General features: G+C 38.9%; 1 protein-coding gene across 1 annotated transcript in view; it reads left to right on the top strand.

Moving 5' to 3' along the window:
• LOC121388716 (protein Jumonji-like) overlaps positions 1-20,300 on the top strand; it is a 40,065-nt gene that overhangs the window by 14,526 nt on the left and 5,239 nt on the right. The window contains exons 6-19 of the mRNA XM_041520183.1: positions 1,419-1,772; positions 3,151-3,886; positions 4,337-4,539; positions 6,346-6,416; positions 9,143-9,224; positions 10,521-10,646; positions 10,967-11,128; positions 12,068-12,160; positions 13,189-13,307; positions 13,753-13,823; positions 14,490-14,604; positions 15,841-15,949; positions 16,919-17,101; positions 17,407-17,531. Coding sequence (XP_041376117.1) covers positions 1,419-1,772; positions 3,151-3,886; positions 4,337-4,539; positions 6,346-6,416; positions 9,143-9,224; positions 10,521-10,646; positions 10,967-11,128; positions 12,068-12,160; positions 13,189-13,307; positions 13,753-13,823; positions 14,490-14,604; positions 15,841-15,949; positions 16,919-17,101; positions 17,407-17,531 — 2,549 coding nt within the window. The remainder of the gene's footprint in view (positions 1-1,418; positions 1,773-3,150; positions 3,887-4,336; positions 4,540-6,345; positions 6,417-9,142; positions 9,225-10,520; positions 10,647-10,966; positions 11,129-12,067; positions 12,161-13,188; positions 13,308-13,752; positions 13,824-14,489; positions 14,605-15,840; positions 15,950-16,918; positions 17,102-17,406; positions 17,532-20,300) is intronic.

Here is a 20,300-nt window from a genome sequence, read left to right as displayed (position 1 = left end):
TAATGTGATAAAAAAAAAAGCTCACAAGTGGGGGGCACAGGCCTGTTTGTACAGGCCTGTAGGAACGATATTTGAAGTGGGGGGAGGGGGGAGGGGAATAGAGTCTCTAGTTAGGGATACAAACTAGATTTTTATCTTTATATCATCTTTATTTATGCAGACTAGTGATAATTTAAAACAAATATATTTTCATCCTAGAGTGTGTGATGGAGAACAAGTCCCTAGCCCCGCCCCTCTCCAGTTCCTACGAGCCTGTTATATTTTATATTAATAAATGCAAAGACTACATAATAATATTGTCGATAAGACATATTAGTTGTAAAGTGATTGTCAGTATGTGGCAACAGTATAATATTTTCCAACATTTCTGTGTTTCTTTCTGTACCCGGCTGTGGACAGTTTCGGCAGACTGGCAACACATTTTCTTAATAATTAAAAATACACGGTTTAACCAAACACATTAAAACTTGGAGGATAACTAGTTAAGAGAACAAAGAAAATTGTGCTAATTTTGATAAAATATTATTACATTTTGTGTGCTTTTCTTCTAATTAGGTCCATTTGCTTCAGTTTACATTAAAAATGTCATAAAAAATTATGTTTAAAAAAATGCTTGTATGCCAGTCTATGACCGTGTGGCTTCCTCGTCTTCGTCGGCAGTTGATTCAACCAAATTTTCGTCTAAGACAACATTTCCAGGATTAGGGACAAAGTCTCTGATAAGTGGTTCAAACTGATACAGTTTGATGCCATTAGCACAAACTGGACACATTTCTTCGTCACTCGAATCGCTAAGTTCGTCCATGCTGCTTGGTAGTTTCTTCAGTTTTCCTCTCATCGATGACGTCACGGGTCTAGCTCATCAATTGTCAACAGTTTCCGGCAAACATCGGAGATCGGCGAAAAAAACCCCCAACCATGACTGGCACGCTCAACTTGGTCAATAAGGGGAGCGTGGTAGTTACGTGTTGTGGTTTATGACGGCAAACAAATTCATTATGCCGTATATATGGTTTGGTGTCCGGACTCCTTTAAGGAATATTATTTTTTCAAATAATTGATTGAAAATTGATTAGCACCTACTATTTAATGTTTAGAATTGTGTAGCGATCTTTAAAACTTGCATAGCAACTGGCAGCGTGATAATTAATGTTTTCTGTGGATGATGGTATAAGGTGCTCAGAATTGATTTCTGTTGTTTTAATCTACAACTATTAACCTGAGTTGTTGAACATTATATGTTGAAGGTCAGTATTGTGTTACGTAAGTCTGGTGAACGCTGATATAAAAAAAAAATTGGCCTCGTATGGGGACATGTATTATTACTTAGCAGTACTCTTAGAATGCTTGTTGATTCAAGGTCGGCACTGTGTTAAAACAAAGTCTTGTAAGCTCTGATTTCTATTGTATATTTCCAGCCGGTGACGAGGACCGGAACCAGTGCAAGTCGTAAAGCGGCGCGAGCAAGCGCCAGCACCCCAGAGACGGCCCGCGGTATCGTGAGTCTCCGCCAGGGATTCTGTACACCGCATCGAGGCAAGCTGATGTACGCCGACAAGACCCCGTCCCCGGGACAGAGGGGGCGGTTTTCACGAGGTCACATCTCACGGCGCGTGTCTGCGATGAAGAGTCTCTCGCCACACTTCTCTAAGATATCGCAGAGGAAGAGGCTGCAGCAGAAGTCTGCACTGAACCGTATGAAAAATAATTCACATCACTCCAGGCGGAATGAGGATACGAACAACGTCCCAGTTACACGGGGCAAATTAAAGGTAATAGCCAGGTTGAACTTCTTTTTTTAGTCTTGCCTTTATGAAGTCAAAAGACAGGTATTACCTTTTTTGATGGTGGTAGTGGTGCATCTTACGCATTTAGCTCATCCTTAAATTTTATCACACTGGCCCCTTTTCTTTCTCTCCTTTGAATTCCATTTTATTTATTTCCAATCTGTCAGGTCCTATCTTTCAACTGCTTTCACTGTCTGCCTCCATATCCCAGTCTATGTCTCTTCAACACTTACGGTGCTTGTCTCTTGTGTCACACACCTGCCTTTTCAAATCAACTTTAGTTGTGCGCTTAGTTCGACCACATCGGAGAGTGTTCAGTGGTTATGTCTGGCATTATTAAGAGGTACATGTCATGTACTTGTAGCAACCTACTATGCTCCACTACTACCAATGATCATTAGTGGTTTGAATCAGATCAACTTTGTTAGTGCCAGAGGATGAAGATGTCATGTGGGTACAGGGTTGAAAATTAACACTTTGTATCCCAAAATAGATGTTTCTTTGTTAATATATAATTTCTAATTTTACATTCAGTGATTACAACTGAAATAAGTTGTCAATGGTTGATCTTATTACTAGGAGGTCATCACATGTTAATTAAGTTTAGAAGGGTACTTCATTCTCCACAAAATGTTTTAACAAAAACACCACAGCCTAAATGTTGACCAATTTAAAGATAAATTACATGCCAAGTATCGGTACAATGAAGTCAGTAATATGAATGAATATCAAAGTATCAGTGTAATTTTGTGAAGGTGGGTATATTTGATACTGCTATAAGGGGCATATTTAAATAGAAATCAAAATGCATATCCTACTTCATACACGATGGCATTTTGGCTTCAAATGTGGCTTTACTTCATAGCAAGTATCGATGTCATACTGCAGGAAATTAAAATTTAAAAAAGTTGATGTGCGAGGGTCAAACATTTATTTTCTTTGGGCTAATATATAGGTTAGCAGGCTTGTAATTTATGGTAACCTGTATATGGGTTACCAGGCACCAGATGTTTCTTTTGATGTCTGATCCAATCATAATTTTTTGCTACTTATTTAATTTTATTTTTTATAATTCTTTTTAATTTATTATTTTAACATACGTTGATAGCAGATATATGTTAAGATTGGTGTCTGGTAAGCTGTTTTGATTTTTATAACATAGATTTTTGTAAAATGCACGGAGAGAGATATTTAGCCTTTTGACCAATCCCACTAACATGTCTAAAAAAACAAATACGTAGTTACCAAAGACAGTAGCCAAAAACATAATGGACATAGGTGATTGCATTTATTAAACTTATAATATTGAACAGCCATTCAAGCTTTCTTAGGTGGTTAAAAATATTTAAAATATTTTTTTCAGAACAAATCTCTTGAGTTGCTGGATCCAACAGTCAAACTGATAGAAAGAAGAAAAAAAAGTGCAGCAGACAGAAAATCTGATTATGAAAGAAAACCGTCAGAATTGGACCGAAAAGAAACATCCACTCAGATCAATGGCAAAAAGGATAGTAATCAGTCAAAAGTAGCAACAAAAAGGAGTCTCTCGGACCAGAAAAGTAAAACTGTCGCTGAAAAAAACAAGCGACAGAATATAATCAGGAAATCTAAACTTTACCATGGGAAAAAAGCATTTCAAAATTCCAAGTTAAAACGTCTTGCTTCCAACAAGAGGACTTTACCGCTGCGTCGATCAAGCGCAAGAATACAGGAACTAACGACAGCGATAAAGGCGAGACAGAGACGCCAACCGCCGTGCTACATCATGTCCGATTCCGAGGAAGGAGAACCCTTCGATGATGAAGACAGGAAAGATGAGACCTTTGTGGTGCCGGGGAATGTGATTGAGACAACCAAAATGACGATGCTGACACGTTCCCGACAGGAGAAGAGTTCGCCATCAATCGAGGATTCGTTGTGCGCTGATAACGTGGCTGTAAGACAGAGGATGGACATGGTGAAGAAAGTCGACAAGGTGTCCACTCAGAGAGACCAGCTGAAGCTATCCAAGATGATTGAGAGACGACGCAAACTCAGAAAGGATAGCTCGGGTTCATCGACAAATGAGTCACCAACCAAGAGGGCAAGAAAATCATCAGGTATGCATATTTGAGACATGAAAATATTGGGTATGTATTCCTGAAATGTAATAATAACCAGGTATGTATGATAAGTGAAAATTATGTGTATGTATGTCTGTTACATGAAAATCATCAGTTATGTATGTTTGATTCATGAAAATTATCGGTATATATGTTTGATATTTTTATGAGTTTGTTTTATCAGGTAATTTACCAGTGATAAAAGAAAATCATCTATTATATGTACTTGATGTGTGTGTACTTATGTTAGATTGAAAACTATAAATGCTAAATCAATTGGAAATCTTACAAAAACTCTCTGTGAGTATAAATTTCACTAGTTATTTGCCTTTACATTCATCAGCAATTGAGGTTATTTAAGACATGTTTGACCAAAAAAAATATTTTACACCATAGTTTATGTACATTAGTACATTATCAGATATTGTCCTTTATTCATTTTAACAGTTGAAAAACCTGCAGATTCTTCGAGAAAGAGTTCGCAGCTTGAGCCATTTCCAAAACCGGAGCAGCCGTCTCGTATTGTGGACGTTCCGGTGTTCCACCCGACGGAGGAGGATCTGAGTAATGTGGTGTCGTATATCGAAAGTCTCCGGTCCGAGGCCGCGCCATACGGCATGTGTAAAGTCATCCCGCCTCCAGCCTGGAAGGTAGGCATCTCGGAAATGTAAATATACCCACCTCCAGCCTGGAAGGTAGGCATATCGGAAATGTAAATATGCCCACCTCCAGCCTGGAAGGTAGGCATCTTGGAAATATAAATATGCCCTCCTCCAGCCTCGGATGGGAAATACGTATACACATAGCTCACTCTCTAAACTCCATTTTCTAAAATATCCTACATATTTCAGGCAGGGCTTCTAGAATTTCTAAAAATCCACTAGCCATGGGATCTATGATTTTCAAAATCCTACGCCTACAGTATGTTACTTAGAATAGCAAATCATTGAGTACCAGTGTCAACAACATACATATGGTTAAGGACCACACAGATATTGAGAGAGAAAAGTCGCCACTTCATGGGCTACTCTTTTCGATTAGCAGCAAGGGATCTTTTATATGCACCATCTCGTAGACAGGGTAGTACATACCACAGCCTGTGATATGCCAGTCATGGTACACTGACTGGAACGAGAAACCGGCAGGTACAAGAAACAGGTCACACATGTAAAATTTAAAACACTTACAGTAAAATGTCATTAGTTAAGAATTAGATTTTCGTTATGATCATGACAGTTTAAAGGCATCCCATTAGTCCAGCCATAGCAGTGTAAGTTTGTTCACTTCTAGATGAACTAAAAAATGATGCCCAAAAATATCACATCATTTTATGTTGGGTTTTTGTATCATTGAATATTATTGTTAATAACCAAACAAGGATTCAGAATGAAATATATTCTTTTTTTGTGTTTTAATCTCACCTTTATGAAGTAAAGAGGCAAAATATTGGTATTTCTCTCCTAGCAGTGATGTAACAAACTTTGCATTTAGCTCAATGTTAAAGTTTGGATGCAACTGTCGGCAACACTGAAAAAGGTTTATTGTAGACAAGAGATTTAATTTAATGGAATACTTGTTAATAATGTGTATGTTTGAAATTTAATTTTGAGAATTGTTTGTTATTTCTTTTAAGGTCATTGAGGTATGAAAAAAAGCATGGCAAACTATTGTCTGAACCACTTAGCTGATTCACACAATTTGCACATGTTTTTTTAAAACCCTGATTAACCTAAAAGAAAACCGGCCTCGATGGCGTCGTGGTTAGGCCATCGGTATACAGGCTGGTAGGTACTGGGTTCGGATCCCAGTCGAGGCATGGGATGTTTAATCCAAATACCGACTCCAAACCCTGAGTGAGTGCTCCGCAAGGCTCAATGGGTAGGTGTAAACCACTTGCACCGACCAGTGATCCATAACTGGTTCAACAAAGGCCATGGTTTGTGCTATCCTGACTGTGGGAAGCGCAAATAAAAGATCCCTTGCTGCTAATCGGAAAGAGTAGTCCATGTAGTGGCGACAGCGGGTTTCCTCTCAAAATCTGTGTGGTCCTTAACCATATGTCTGACGCCATTTAACTGTAAAATAAAATGTGTTGAGTGCGTCGTTAAATAAAACATTTCTTTCTTTTTCCTAGAAGAAATAACAGACAATCCTTAATGGCAAATCGTGTTAGTCAGATTATTAATATTTAATAAGTACAATGAAATCCCTCTAAACTAAACACCCATGGAACCAAGTAAAAAGTCTGGTTTAGAGATATCTGCTTTAAAGGTAGTATCAACTCAAACAAGAGCCTTTTGTGTTGGAAAGACTCATACCCGAAAGCTTTAAGCTTTAAGACAGCTTCTGTTCTGTACTGTTATATAAAAAGGAACTGTGAAAAATTTCCGGTTTTGAGAGAATTCCGATTTTGAAAGGTTTCTCTGAATTGTGCCAGGTTTTTTCTTAAATTACAGGTTGAGTCCAAAGTGAATGAGGAAATTCGATTTACAGCCCAAGTCCAGTTCATTCATAAACTCTTCAAGAGGTGAGAGTTGTCAATAATTTATTTTGATTGTTCTAATAAAAATGCAGTGTATGCCAGTTTCCAGATTTTGGAGTTATCCATGAAGGTTTACTGATGATATAGTACAAATCAACCATATAGTTTCTGTTAAACATTATCTTTATCACTGACGTAATGTCATCCCATTGGTCCAGACATAGCAACGGGAGTTTGTTCATTTTTCAGTGAATGTAAAAATTATGTCATCAGGGAACGTTATATGTGATGATGTCATTTTATAGGGCAAGTTGTCTTATTGAGCGTTATTGTTTATGGATAAAAAATAATTCAAAATAAAGTATGACGGTTTAGTGTTATTATTAGCAAGTATGAATCAAATTTAATTATAAGTATTGTCTGTTATTTCTTTTACGTTCATCTGGGTATGAACCAAAAAAATCATCCGCAAACTTATGTGAGAAGGACTTCGCCGATTCACACAGTTTGCAGATGATTTTGTTTGTTCATACCCCGATGAACGTAAAAGAAATAACAGACAATCCTTAAATAAATGTTAAAACTGCTTCATGTGATATTCACTAGATTGTGTTCAGCAAAACAATATAGTGTTTTAAAAATGAATTGTCATATTTAGTCTTGAAATACATGTACCAGTTACAGTTTTAAAAGTTCAATGTGTGATGTATCTTTTATATTCTTCAGATTTAACATTTCATACAATATAATGTAGAAAATTTAATGATACACAGAGTTCATAGCGGTCTTTAAATTCCTTGAAAGTCTTTAACAATTTAATGATACACACGGTTCATAGCGGTCTTTAAATTCCTTGAAAGTCTTTAACAATTTAATGATACACACGGTTCATAGCGGTCTTTAAATTCCTTGAAAGTCTTTAACAATTTAATGATACACACGGTTCATAGCGGTCTTTAAATTCCTTGAAAGTCTTTAACAATTTAATGATACACACGGTTCGTAGCGGTCTTTAAATTCCTTGAAAGTCTTTAACAATTTAATGATACACAGGGTTCATAGCGGTCTTTAAATTCCTTGAAAGTCTTTAACAATTTAATGATACACAGAGTTCATAGCGGTCTTTAAATTCCTTGAAAGTCTTTAACAATTTAATGACTTTAACAATTTAATGATACACAGGGTTCATAGCGGTCTTTAAATTCCTTGAAAGTCTTTAACAATTTAATGATACACAGAGTTCATAGCGGTCTTTAAATTCCTTGAAAGTCTTTAACAATTTAATGATACACAGGGTTCATAGCGGTCTTTAAATTCCTTGAAAGTCTTTAACAATTTAATGATACACAGGGTTCATAGCGGTCTTAAAATTCCTTGAAAGTCTTTAACAATTTAATGATACACAGAGTTCATAGCGGTCTTTAAATTCCTTGAAAGTCTTTAACAATTTAATGATACACACGGTTCATAGCGGTCTTTAAATTCCTTGAAAGTCTTTAACAATTTAATGATACACAGGGTTCATAGCGGTCTTTAAATTCCTTGAAAGTCTTTAACAATTTAATGATACACAGGGTTCATAGCGGTCTTTAAATTCCTTGAAAGTCTTTAACAATTTAATGATACACAGGGATTCCTTGAAAGTCTTTAACAATTTAATGATACACAGGGTTCGTAGCGGTCTTTAAATTCCTTGAAAGTCTTTAACAATTTAATGATACACAGGGTTCGTAGCGGTCTTTAAATTCCTTGAAAGTCTTTAACAATTTAATGATACACACGGTTCATAGCGGTCTTTAAATTCCTTGAAAGTCTTTAACAATTTAATGATACACAGGGTTCATAGCGGTCTTTAAATTCCTTGAAAGTCTTTAACAATTTAATGATACACACGGTTCATAGCGGTCTTTAAATTCCTTGAAAGTCTTTAACAATTTAATGATACACACGGTTCATAGCGGTCTTTAAATTCCTTGAAAGTCTTTAACAATTTAATTTTACACAGGGTTCATAGCGGTCTTTAAATTCCTTGAAAGTCTTTAACAATTTAATGTTACACAGGGTTCATAGCGGTCTTTAAATTCCTTGAAAGTCTTTAACAATTTAATGATACACAGGGTTCATAGCGGTCTTTAAATTCCTTGAAAGTCTTTAAATTTGAAAAGAATATTTTTAGGTCTTTGAACGTCTTTGAATTGTAATAAGTCTTTAAAAGTCTTTAAAATCTAAAAAATCATAGCCAAAGCAATGATGATATTTTTTACAGCTGCATGCATTTGATATTTTCCAGTTACAAGGTTTAATCTGTCATGATGCATGTAAAAAAGCTCAATTTTTTGCCATGGACAGCAACGTAAACAAACTGATTTGGTATTTTTATTGCATTCTATTGTCTTTGACCGCTGTGTAAAAGTCTTTGAAAGTCTTTGAAAATGGTAGGTAAAAGTCTTTGAAAGTCTTTGAAAATGGTAGGTAAAAGTCTTTGAAAGTCTTTGAATTTGTTTGGTCTTTAAGGCTATAAACCCTGGATACAGGAAGTTTAATGGTACGCTACACTGACAGAGAAATAATATATTTACAGATGTTATGGTTGATATTACTGAACAATTTAGTGTATTTATCTTCAACACAAGTCTTAAAAATGTTTCTGTTTCAAAATATTTGTACTTTTAATGCTGGATTTTGTAGTTTAGTTGGAGAAATACACAATGATTACATTGTTCAGGTGAGTTGTTCCAGCTGTACTCTAACTGATATAATTTATGATTCAGGTGGGGACCCAGTGTGCAGCACACAGCTTGTATCCGTAGACACCTGCAGACTATAGGGGCAGCACTGGAACCTTCACCTCAGGTATAGCTTCGTATCACTGTTACTTACACTGATGGCTTGTAGACACCTGCAGACTATAGGGGCAGCACTGGAACGTTCACCTCAGGTATAGCTTCGTATCACTGTTACTTACACTGATGGCTTGTAGACACCTGCAGACTATAAGGGCAGCACTGGAACCTTCACCTCAGGTATAGCTTCGTATCACTGTTACTTATACTGATGGCTTGTAGACACCTGCAGACTATAGGGGCAGCACTGGAACCTTCACCTCAGGTATAGCTTCGTATCACTGTTACTTACACTGATGGCTTGTAGACACCTGCAGACTATAGGGGAAGCACTGGAACCTTCACCTCAGGTATAGCTTCGTATCACTGTTACTTACACTGATGGCTTGTAGACACCTGCAGACTATAGGGGCAGCACTGGAACCTTCACCTCAGGTATAGCTTCGTATCACTGTTACTTACACTGATGGCTTGTAGACACCTGCAGACTATAGGGGCAGCACTGGAACCTTCACCTCAGGTATAGCTTCGTATCACTGTTACTTACACTGATGGCTTGTAGACACCTGCAGACTATAGGGGCAGCACTGGAACCTTCACCTCAGGTATAGCTTCGTATCACTGTTACTTACACTGATGGCTTGTAGACAGACCTGCAGACTATAGGGGCAGCACTGGAACCTTCACCTCAGGTATAGCTTCGTATCACTGTTACTTACACTGATGGCTTGTAGACACCTGCAGACTATAGGGCAGCACTGGAACCTTCACCTCAGGTATAGCTTCGTATCACTGTTACTTACTCTGATAGCTTGTCTGTTGATTTTAAAGATTTGTTGTCATAGTTGCAAATGCCATATTGCACTATTATTACATTTATTTGTTCTCCACAACTGATTAAAGGTTGTTTTGTTTAATGACACCACTAGAGCACATTGATTAATCAATCATCGGCTGTTGGAGGTCAAACATTTGGTAATTCTGACACGTAGTCATCAGAGGAAACCTGCTACATTTTTTCTAATGCAACAAGGGATCTTTTATATGCATTTTCCCACAGATAGGAAAGCACATACCATGGCCTTTGACCAGTTGTGGTGCACTGGTTGGAATGAAAAAAAACCCAATCAGGTGAATGGATCCACTGGGGTGGTTCGATCCTGCGACACACGCACCTCAAGCGAACACTGACTGAGTTAAATTCCACCCCCTCCACAAGTGGTGTAACAAAGGCCATGGTGTTTACTATCTTTAGGATGCTGTTTGTTGTAATGTAAACTTCTAGATGTGTTGTGCTGTTTTACAGATTGGTGGTGTGGAAGTTGACCTGTCCAAACTGTCACAGACCATCCAGGAGTTTGGAGGGATGCAGAACATGGTTGACAAAAAGAAGTGGAACAAAGTGGCAGACGCTATGAAAATACCTAAACTTGTACGTCTGCCAGCCCAAAATACAACTTTGAGTTGTTATTAATATCAAACAAATGAAAGACAATATTGTAGGAATGTGAAAGGAATTTTTTGTCAGTATTATCCCTTTTTTGTGTCTCTCTGTCTCTGTCTCTGTCTCTTTCTCTCTCTCTCCATCCACCACCCTCTCTTCATCCACCTCCTCTCCATCCACCTCTCTCTCTCTCTCTCTCTGTCTGTCTGTCTGTCTGTCTTTGTCGTTGTCTTTGTCTCTAAGTGGTTTGGTGTGTTTTGGGCCTTCATTTTGTTTTACTTATCTTTGTCCTACTTAACTTGCTCCAGGCTCAGGACCGGTGCACCAAGCTGTATGATATCTACTGTAAACACCTGCTGCCTTACGACACCCTGTCTCTAGAGGAGAAACACAGACTGGAGCAGTCCGTTATTGCCGACCATCAGCGCAAAGAAAAAACCAAAATGGATGATGAGGAGGGAATTGTCAAGGCAAGTGTTTATAAACTATTGAAGTTGGGGTCGTCCCATCTTTTACTTATGTCTAATATTTATGAGGAGGGAATTGCCACAGCAAGCGTTTATAAACTAGTGATGCTGGGATCGTCCCAACATTTACTTATATCTAATATTTATGAGGAGGGAATTGTCAAGGCAAGTGTTTATAAACTATTGAAGTTGGGGTCGTCCTAACTTTTACTTATGTCTAATATTTATGAGGAGGGAATTGCCACAGCAAGCGTTTATAAACTAGTGATGTTGGGATCGTCCCAACATTTACTTATATCTAATATTTATGAGGAGGGAATTGTCAAGGCAAGTGCAAGTTGTTTCCCAATATACTTATATCTATATGAAGTTGGGGTCGTCCCAACATTTACTTATATCTAATATTTATGAGGAGGGAATTGTCAAGGCAAGTGTTTTATAAACTAGTGAAGTTGGGGTCGTCCCAACTTTTTCTTATATCTAATATTTATTAGGAGGGAATTGTCAAGGAAAGTCTTTCTAGTGAACTAGTGGCATTTTAGGGTTACCCCAAAATTAGCAATATATAGCCTTATACATTTTTGAAGTAGTGGAAAGGGTTTAACTGTCGTTAATTATTGATAGTTTCATTATTAACTTTCCCAAAACCTAATTTGAAAATTGTGTTCCCTTTATAGATCATTGGCCATTCTGTCTATCTAATATTGAATCTTGAATTTGGCTGTTATTTACTTTTATTTATACTGTAGGTAATAGATGTCAATAATTGATAACCAATTCTCCATGAATGATAACTCAACTCAACTCAACTCAAAAAAGGCCTTGAATATTATAATTTGAAGTTACATAAAGGTTTTATTGTTATAATTCTATTTCAAAGTAAATCATGTTAACTTGTTGAACAGAAGCATAATTACTGATTGTATTGTTAATGTATTTCAGGGTAAATCGAATTCACTGAGTGTGTTTATCAGGGTTGCACGGAACGTCCAGTCTATGTGGTACAAGGATGAACCGACACCCGAGCAGGTGGAGGTAGGAACTAGTATGCAGAACGAACTATTAGAATACATTTTGTATCTTGTGTAGCTTTTCATTCATTCATTCATTCATTCATTCATTCACTCATTCATTCACTCACTTGCTCACTCGCTCACTCAGGCATGCATCCATCCATCTTCTGTCCGTCCGTCCCTCCATCCATGCGTCCATCCAGACATTCATCCATCCACCCACCCACCCAGCCACTCATCCATCCACCCAGCCAGCCAGCAAGCTATCCACCCAGCCGTCCGTCCATCCATCCATAAATCCAGCCATCTGTCCAGCCAGCCATCAAGCCACCCAGCCGTCTAGCCATCCATCCATGCATCCAGCCATGCATCCAGTCATCCAGCTATTCAGCCATCCACCCAGCCAGCCAGCCATGCATCCAGTCATCCAGCCATGCATCCAGCCATCCATCCACCCAGCCATTCAGCCATCCACCCAGCCAGCCATGCATCCAGTCAGCCAGCCACCCAGCCAACCATCCAGCCATTCAGCCAGCCATGCATCCAGCCATGCATCCACCCATCCAGCCATCCAAGCATGCATCCACCCAGCCATCCATCCAGTCATGCATCCATCCATCCGTCCAGCCATCCACCCAGCCGTCCATCCACCCAGCTGTCCAGCCAGCCAGCCAGCCAGCCAGCCATCCAGCCATCCAGCCATTCAGCCATGCATCCAACCATCCATCCACCCAGCTGTCCAGCCATCCAGCCAGTCATCCACCCACCCACCCATCCATCCACCCATCCGTGCATCCATCCATCCATCCATCCATCCACCTACCCACCTATCCATCCAACCGTCCATCCATCCATCCACCCATTCACTATTCCGTCCATCCACCCACCCATCCATCCATCCATCCCTCCCTCCCTCCATCCCTCCCTCCCTCCCTCCACCCAGCCATCCATCCACCCAGCCATCCGTCCACCCAGCCATTTTTCCACATACTCTTCATTGTATTGAATAGTGAAGTATGTATGGTACACGTGTATGTTCTGTTTGGACAGTTTGACTACTGGAGGGTCGTTGAAGAGAGAACCAACCATGTTGCTGTGCAGTGTGGCCATGTCAACATCAACACACAGGTGCCATCCTCGCCAGCAAAGAAAGATAACTCCAGTGCCAGGTAAGTAAAATAAGATACGCTGTAAACTGGGGGGGTGGGGGGGTGGAATGTGTGCATATAAATTTTGTGTCGTTTCGCTTACTTAAGTCGTGAAATGTTTTGTACATTGTAGATATCAATAATTGTTCATGGTATATATAGTGCTGAGTGAGCAGAACATTTCACCAATTTATCTATTAAACTTTAAAAAAATTGTAGAATCACAGTTATTTTCTAACAAAATATAAATTAATACATGAAATTATTTCGCTAGTTTAAAATAAAATTCCTAAATTGTTTTCAAAATTTGCAATTGGTGAATTTGGTGAGCACATTTATTTTAACCATATGTCACATTTAAACATATATAATTATGATTACTCAAAATTTATGAATTGACTTTATGTACAAACTGTTTACTACAAATTATTTATTATATATTTAATTATGTATATATTGTTTTCAGACATGCTTGGAGTTTGGCAGATCTGTTTCACCATCCAGATAACTGTTTGAACTGTCTCGGACCAGTTTCAGGTAATTTGTTTATATTTATATTTATATTTACCCTGTCGAACCTGTCTTGGTCAAGTAGTAGTTGAACAAGTGTATATTTACCCTGTTGAACCTGTCTTTGTCAAGTAGTAGTTGAACAAGTGTATATTTACCCTGTCGAACCTGTCTTTGTCAAGTAGTAGTTGAACAAGTGTATATTTACCCTGTCGAACCTGCTTTGTCAAGTAGTAGTTGAACAAGTGTATATTTACCCTGTCAAACCTGTCGTAAAGGTTAACTTTATAATAAAATTATAAACTATGAATGTTACACTTTAAATCTATTTGACTGTTTACTTTGTATTCCCAGTAAGGAGTAAATTTAGGAGATAGTTATGTTGTCTTTAACTATATGCTTTATAATTCATTACTCTTGTTTCACCTATTAAAATTAGCATCAGATAAATATGAAGCAAACAAAGTTGCAGTTTCTCATTTAAATGTTTATTTTCAATGAATAGTCTTTTGAAGTTGGTATTATAGCAATATTAGTTTAAGATGTAGCCTGATGGACTAGTAGAACTTCTGATGGACTAGTAGAACTTCTTATGGTCTAGTAACTTTTGGCTGGCACTAATACAGTTGCTGAGTTAGATATTTTTTTTCTACTGCAACCCCTGTCATAAACCTTTTTTGTTTTCTTGTACAGGTGTAACAATTCCGACTATGCACATTGGGATGACATTCTCTACCTCTTGCTGGTGCTCTGATACTCACAACCTGCCTTACATACAGTATCTACACACTGGTGCCTCTACCATCTGGTGAGTATGATATTCTCTACCATCTGGTGAGTATGACATTCTCTACCATCTGGTGAGTATGACATTCTCTACCTCTTGCTGGTGCTCTGACACCCACAACCTGCCTTACATACAGTATCTACACACTGGTGCCTCTACCATCTGGTGAGTATGACATTCTCTACCTCTTGCTGGTGCTCTGATACCCACAGCCTGCCTTACATACAGTATCTACACACTGGTGCCTCTACCATCTGGTGAGTATGACATTCTCTACCTCTTGTTGGTGCTCTGACACCCACAGCCTGCCTTACATACAGTATCTACACACTGGTGAGTATGACATTCTCTACCTCTTGCTGGTGCTCTGACATCCACAACCTGCCTTACATACAGTATCTACACACTGGTGCCTCTACCATCTGGTGAGTATGACATTCTCTACCTCTTGCTGGTGCTCTGATACTCACAGCCTGCCTTACATACAGTATCTACACACTGGTGCCTCTACCATCTGGTGAGTATGACATTCTCTACCTCTTGCTGGTGCTCTGACATCCACAGCCTGCCTTACATACAGTATCTACACACTGGTGCCTCTACCATCTGGTGAGTATGACATTCTCTACCTCTTGCTGATGCTCTGACACCTACAGCCTGCCTTACATACAGTATCTACACAACAGGGGCAGATCTGGGATTTTGTAAAGGGGATTCACAAAATTCTAAAAAGAGCAAGTTTGAGTTTGCTGAAGGAACATGAGCCAACTTCTGAAAAGGTCTGAGATCTGTAAGGGTGTTCAAGTGACTTGCTTCCCAGAAATGTTTGCAATAAAGATACTCAGATATGCATTTCTAGGGCAATTTAGTGTGGTATTTTCCTTTCCCAACCAGTGCCCGTGTGACAAGTTGGTTTGTCAAACACGCAAGAAAATTAATCTGTTTTCTTGTTGATTCTTTATGAGTAATGTATTAAATAATATAGTATTACTAACTGGTAAAACTAAACATGCAAACTCTTCATGACATCGTAATACTAGCAAACTCCTTATAACGACAATACAAGTTGACTGTACTAGTTTTTAAAATTTTACTTCTGATTATCTAAAAAACCCTCAGTGTTTTCACTAAATTGTAATGTATTCTACATCTAGTTATATATCAAATTCTTAGGTCATGAAATGAAAATTGTTTGAAGATGTCGGATATTTTACTGTATCTCTTGAAGTAGTTCATCAGATTTATTTTCCTCTACAGGTATTCCATTCCAAAACAGGAAGAAAGGAATTTTAAGCGTGCAATGACCGACTTGGTTCCTAGTCTAGTTTCTGACCAGCCCCGCTGGCTGAAAGAAGATATCACAATGGTAAGAGTGTTTGTAGGGGTCTAACTAGGCCAGGTGTTGGTGGTGGCTGGGTGTTGGATCTATCACCGCATGTTCAGATTGGGGTTTTAGGGATCAAACTCCCCACCCCCACTCCCAAGCATATTTTCTTTTTTTAAATAAAATTTTGCAGGGGGAGCATGACTGAACCCTCCCCCTAAAAACATTGCTTGCCACAGTCTAAACCCACCCACCTTTACACAGTTTCCTTCACACACCAGGGGCGTAGCGTGATCTGGACCTGGGGGGGGGGTTCGAATATGAACCAAGTGGACCTTTTTCTATTTTGTTTTTGCACCACCTGAAACTCCATATTTATAAACCTGTATGTTTTAGTACTGAAAGCGTACCATTTTGCTTCAGCGGGCGGGGGGGGGGGGGGGGGGGGGGGGGATTCGAACGAACCCCCCTCCAGCCTACGCCCCTGACACACTTGATCTAGGTTATCTAAGATGCCTGGATTGTAGGATTCAACACACTCTGTGGAATATTGGTGGGGTTTTTCCATCCCAGCCAGTACCCTATAACTGGCTTTTCACAGGCTGTGGTATGTGCTATCCTAGCTGTGGAAAAGTACATATAAAAGATCCCTTGCTGCCTGTCACATTTAGGTGGAACATAATCATCTCATCATAGACATGTTATATTTGGGCGAAAAAAGGTTATCAGTTTATGTCCCAACTTTTAGTATCATTTACCTGTGGTATTTATATATGTTAAACCTCTTTACACTGTTTTAGTTATATTGATGTCAATCATTCATGACATGCTTTCATATTCATACCTTTGTTTGACACCCAAATGCCAGTGGATCGTAATTAATTCATTAATCCAGCTAATTAGTCAAGTCATTAATTTATTGATTGTTTGGTTGGTTGGTTTGTTTGTGCCAGTGGGTCGTTTATTCGCTTGCTCGTTCGCTTGCTCCCATTGTGGCATTTGTTTTTGCAGGTAAACCCCAAACTTCTGGCGATGCGTGGCGTGTCTGTGGGTCGGTGTGTACAAAAACCACGAGAGTTTTTAGTCGTGTTTCCTCACTCGTACACTGCAACCATCTGCTGTGGGTACAACGTGTCGGAGTCAGCACACTACGCAACACGACAGTGGATCAGTAATGGTTTACATGTGGCTGAGGTTAGTAAAAAAGGGGCTGATCTCCCTCCCCCCCTCCCTCACCCCCCCCTACTTTTAGAAGTGTCTTGAAAAATTTACTGTTTAACATATGACGTTGTTGTTGGACTATTTTAATGGAACTGGAATCAAGTTCCAAACATTTGTATCTGAATGCAAACAAGTTGTACAAATGAGTTGATAACTCAGAAATATGAATTTCCAAGGACACACGAATGTAGCATTAGTTCAATTGGAATATATATATGTATGTATGTTTACAAGAGCCATTTGTGCTGATTATACTGGAATTGTTTTCGTCTTTACAGAGTCTTAATAAAAGCAAAGAAGCGGAATTATTTGCATTTGAAGCTCTCTTGTTCCACCTGGCTCAGGATGCAAACACGGATAAAGAAACACTCAAAGTTCTCCTGTCTCCACTCAAGAAAACAATGTAAGACTGCCATTCTACTTCAGAAGAATATTTGTGCAGTATTCCAGTTCTTTTGTCACGAATGAGTACATTTTAAAACAGAACTAAACAAAACGTTGGTGCTTGACCTAGAAGAATATTTGTGCAGTATTCCAGGCCTAGTGCTTATAAAACGTTTAGAGTCTAGACTCGAGACTCTAATAGAGGCTGAGACAGTAATGTCATTTGGCAACGCCATACAAATTGCATGCGTATGACATCATTTGAGATTTAGTCTGGACTCTAAAAGTTTTATAAGTACGGTCCCAGTTCTTTTGTCACAAATGAGTACATTTTAAAGATGTACAGCATTTAACATCAGTTTTAATGAACCAAAACAGAACTAAACAAAAAGTTGGTACTTGACTGGCTTAATACGATTTTACCCTGAGCAAGTATGGTATGAAAGAATATTAAATTAAATTAAACAATTTTCAGTCCAAAAATTTGGTACAATTTTATGACCAACAGATAGGCTATGAGCCAAGGGGGTTGGTCAGTACCATACAGATGGAGTAAAGCTCATTGTGATTTTTAGCAAGATATATGTCCCTAGATATGAAAAAAAAGTGATTGCAGTGTATAACTCTCGGCCATCTCTGTGTTATCACCCGAAATATTATTATACGCCCGCTTCGCTTCGCCAAAAGATTTGATATTTGTTAAAATTGGAATAAATATGTTTTTAAGGACCACAGAGTGCCAATAATTTGCATACTGGATGCCAACTAATATAGTAATAGAAATATAGAACATTTGTGGGGGTTATTTATCAAAATTTTGATATAATGACAAAAAATATGTTAAATTTAGTGAAAAAGTGGTCGAAATTGCTGGAGTTCAGAATTCACATTGTACGTTTTTGTAAATATTTCAAAAATGAAAACTCCCAGAGTAACATTTGACCCCTCAAAATCTTCGCAAGGAACCACTGCATTGGAATATATCATTACTTCGTAATATGGTGGTTGTTTGGGGCACATATTTTGGCAAAGTTCAACCATACCCACTAATTTTGATATTTTGGAACAAAACATAGCTTTTGAACATTTTAGGTTTATTCGTCTACTTTTGGTATCTCAGTGTAATTTTGGGTATTAGGTAGTATCCTAAAGTAGGTATGTAACATCAGGTACATTATATTTCACAATGCATGCAAAATTGCTCCACACTCTAGGTTTATCATGATCTCTCGAACAAATACCCCTTGTTATTATACAGTATTATTACCAATCAATTTTTAACACAATTGACACAGATTACAGGCATTTAAAACACATACTAAATAATGCTTATAAATTGAACCTATCCTTTTATGCATCGGGCTACTCTAAATTACAATGAACGTCATACATATTATACTTAAATCACTTATAACAGAAAATAAATGTTTGAAATGACATCACAAAAGTGTCCCTCCCTTTAGATGCGCAGCATATTTGGCTCAGAATCCGTATTCTTGCTCCTCGTCAGATGGATCATCCTCGTCGAGGCTGTCGTCGTCTGGCTCGACAGACAATGGCTGATTGTCGCAGGCGGCAAGTTTACACATGTCTGTACATTTCAGTCCATTGGCAATGCAGACACAACTTGGTAGCTTGCAGCTCCTGGAACAATTACAGGCCAACAAATCCAGAAGAGCCTGAGGTGCTGGCTGTCCACTCATCCAGTCCACAGCCAGAGTTGTTCCATCCTGATCATCCCATTTCCATCCTTTTCCAACTGGACTGGGGGTCATTGGGTGCCTCTGAAGGCTTCGTTTCCAAATTGCTGCCTGGTAATTGGCCCGCTGTACGTGTTTTCGGAAGCAGTCATTGCATGGAGGCAATTGGTGGCTCTCAATCCCGCCCTTCTTTGCACAGAATAGATGGTATCGAAGGCTATTAAGTTCCTTTGTACCAGACTTGGATGCATATAGGAGGCATGTGAAATTCTCCAGCTTATCCATAAGCTCCTTGGCCACATTCCATTCTTGTCCCAACTCGGCGAACGTTTCTTGGACCTCTTTGCTAGACCTAAGCAGTTTAATCGCTCCGAGTTTGCCTTTGCCGGCAAATGTGCTGACAGTGTTGCAACCTGTGTAAGCATGCATCCCTATAAGTCCATGACAAACAGCTGCGCCCACTGAAGCTGCAATTTTGGTAATGTCAATGATTTGTTTCCGTTCTTTGGTGCCACATTTCTGGAACAATTTTGATGCAATTTGAGTATGAAACGCCAACGCCATGATGAATACGTCGGTGTCCTCGGAGCTGATTACAACTGCTATGAGCAGCGTGAAGGAAGAGTCGACCATCTGCTTCCTCATGTATAATTTGCAGCTCAAGCACCTCCTAGTGTCCTTCCGTGGTGATTTTGTAACACTTGTCTTCAGTTGTTACAAATAAGACCTTGCCATTCAGATGCTTGGTGTAATCTGGTTTCCTCCATTCGCTCACCAGAAATGAAATGAGGCTAGACTTATTCCCAACATGGGCCAAGAAGCTTCTCCATTGCCTTACAATTTGCGATGCTGTGATGTCCTGAGCCTTTCACAGTTCTTGATGGATGTATCTTGGTAGGTGTCAAAGACGATGTCGATCCTGTCACTAGTGCTGCCATCTTTCAGTGCCATCGACCAAACAAACTGGGCAATTTCCCCAAAGTTGACTTCATCCCCTTTCACTTTCTGGATTATGCTCATTCCATCGATTATGGTTGCAGAATGATCAGGAAGTTGGTCAGCAGGGGCTACATTCTTTTGTAGATAAC

This window comes from Gigantopelta aegis, chromosome 14 (genome assembly GCF_016097555.1).
Source record: "Gigantopelta aegis isolate Gae_Host chromosome 14, Gae_host_genome, whole genome shotgun sequence".
In the NCBI taxonomy this organism is placed as follows: domain Eukaryota; kingdom Metazoa; phylum Mollusca; class Gastropoda; order Neomphalida; family Peltospiridae; genus Gigantopelta; species Gigantopelta aegis.
The sequence above is the reverse complement of the archived record's forward strand: the minus strand, read 5'-3'. Positions and strand labels throughout refer to the sequence as shown.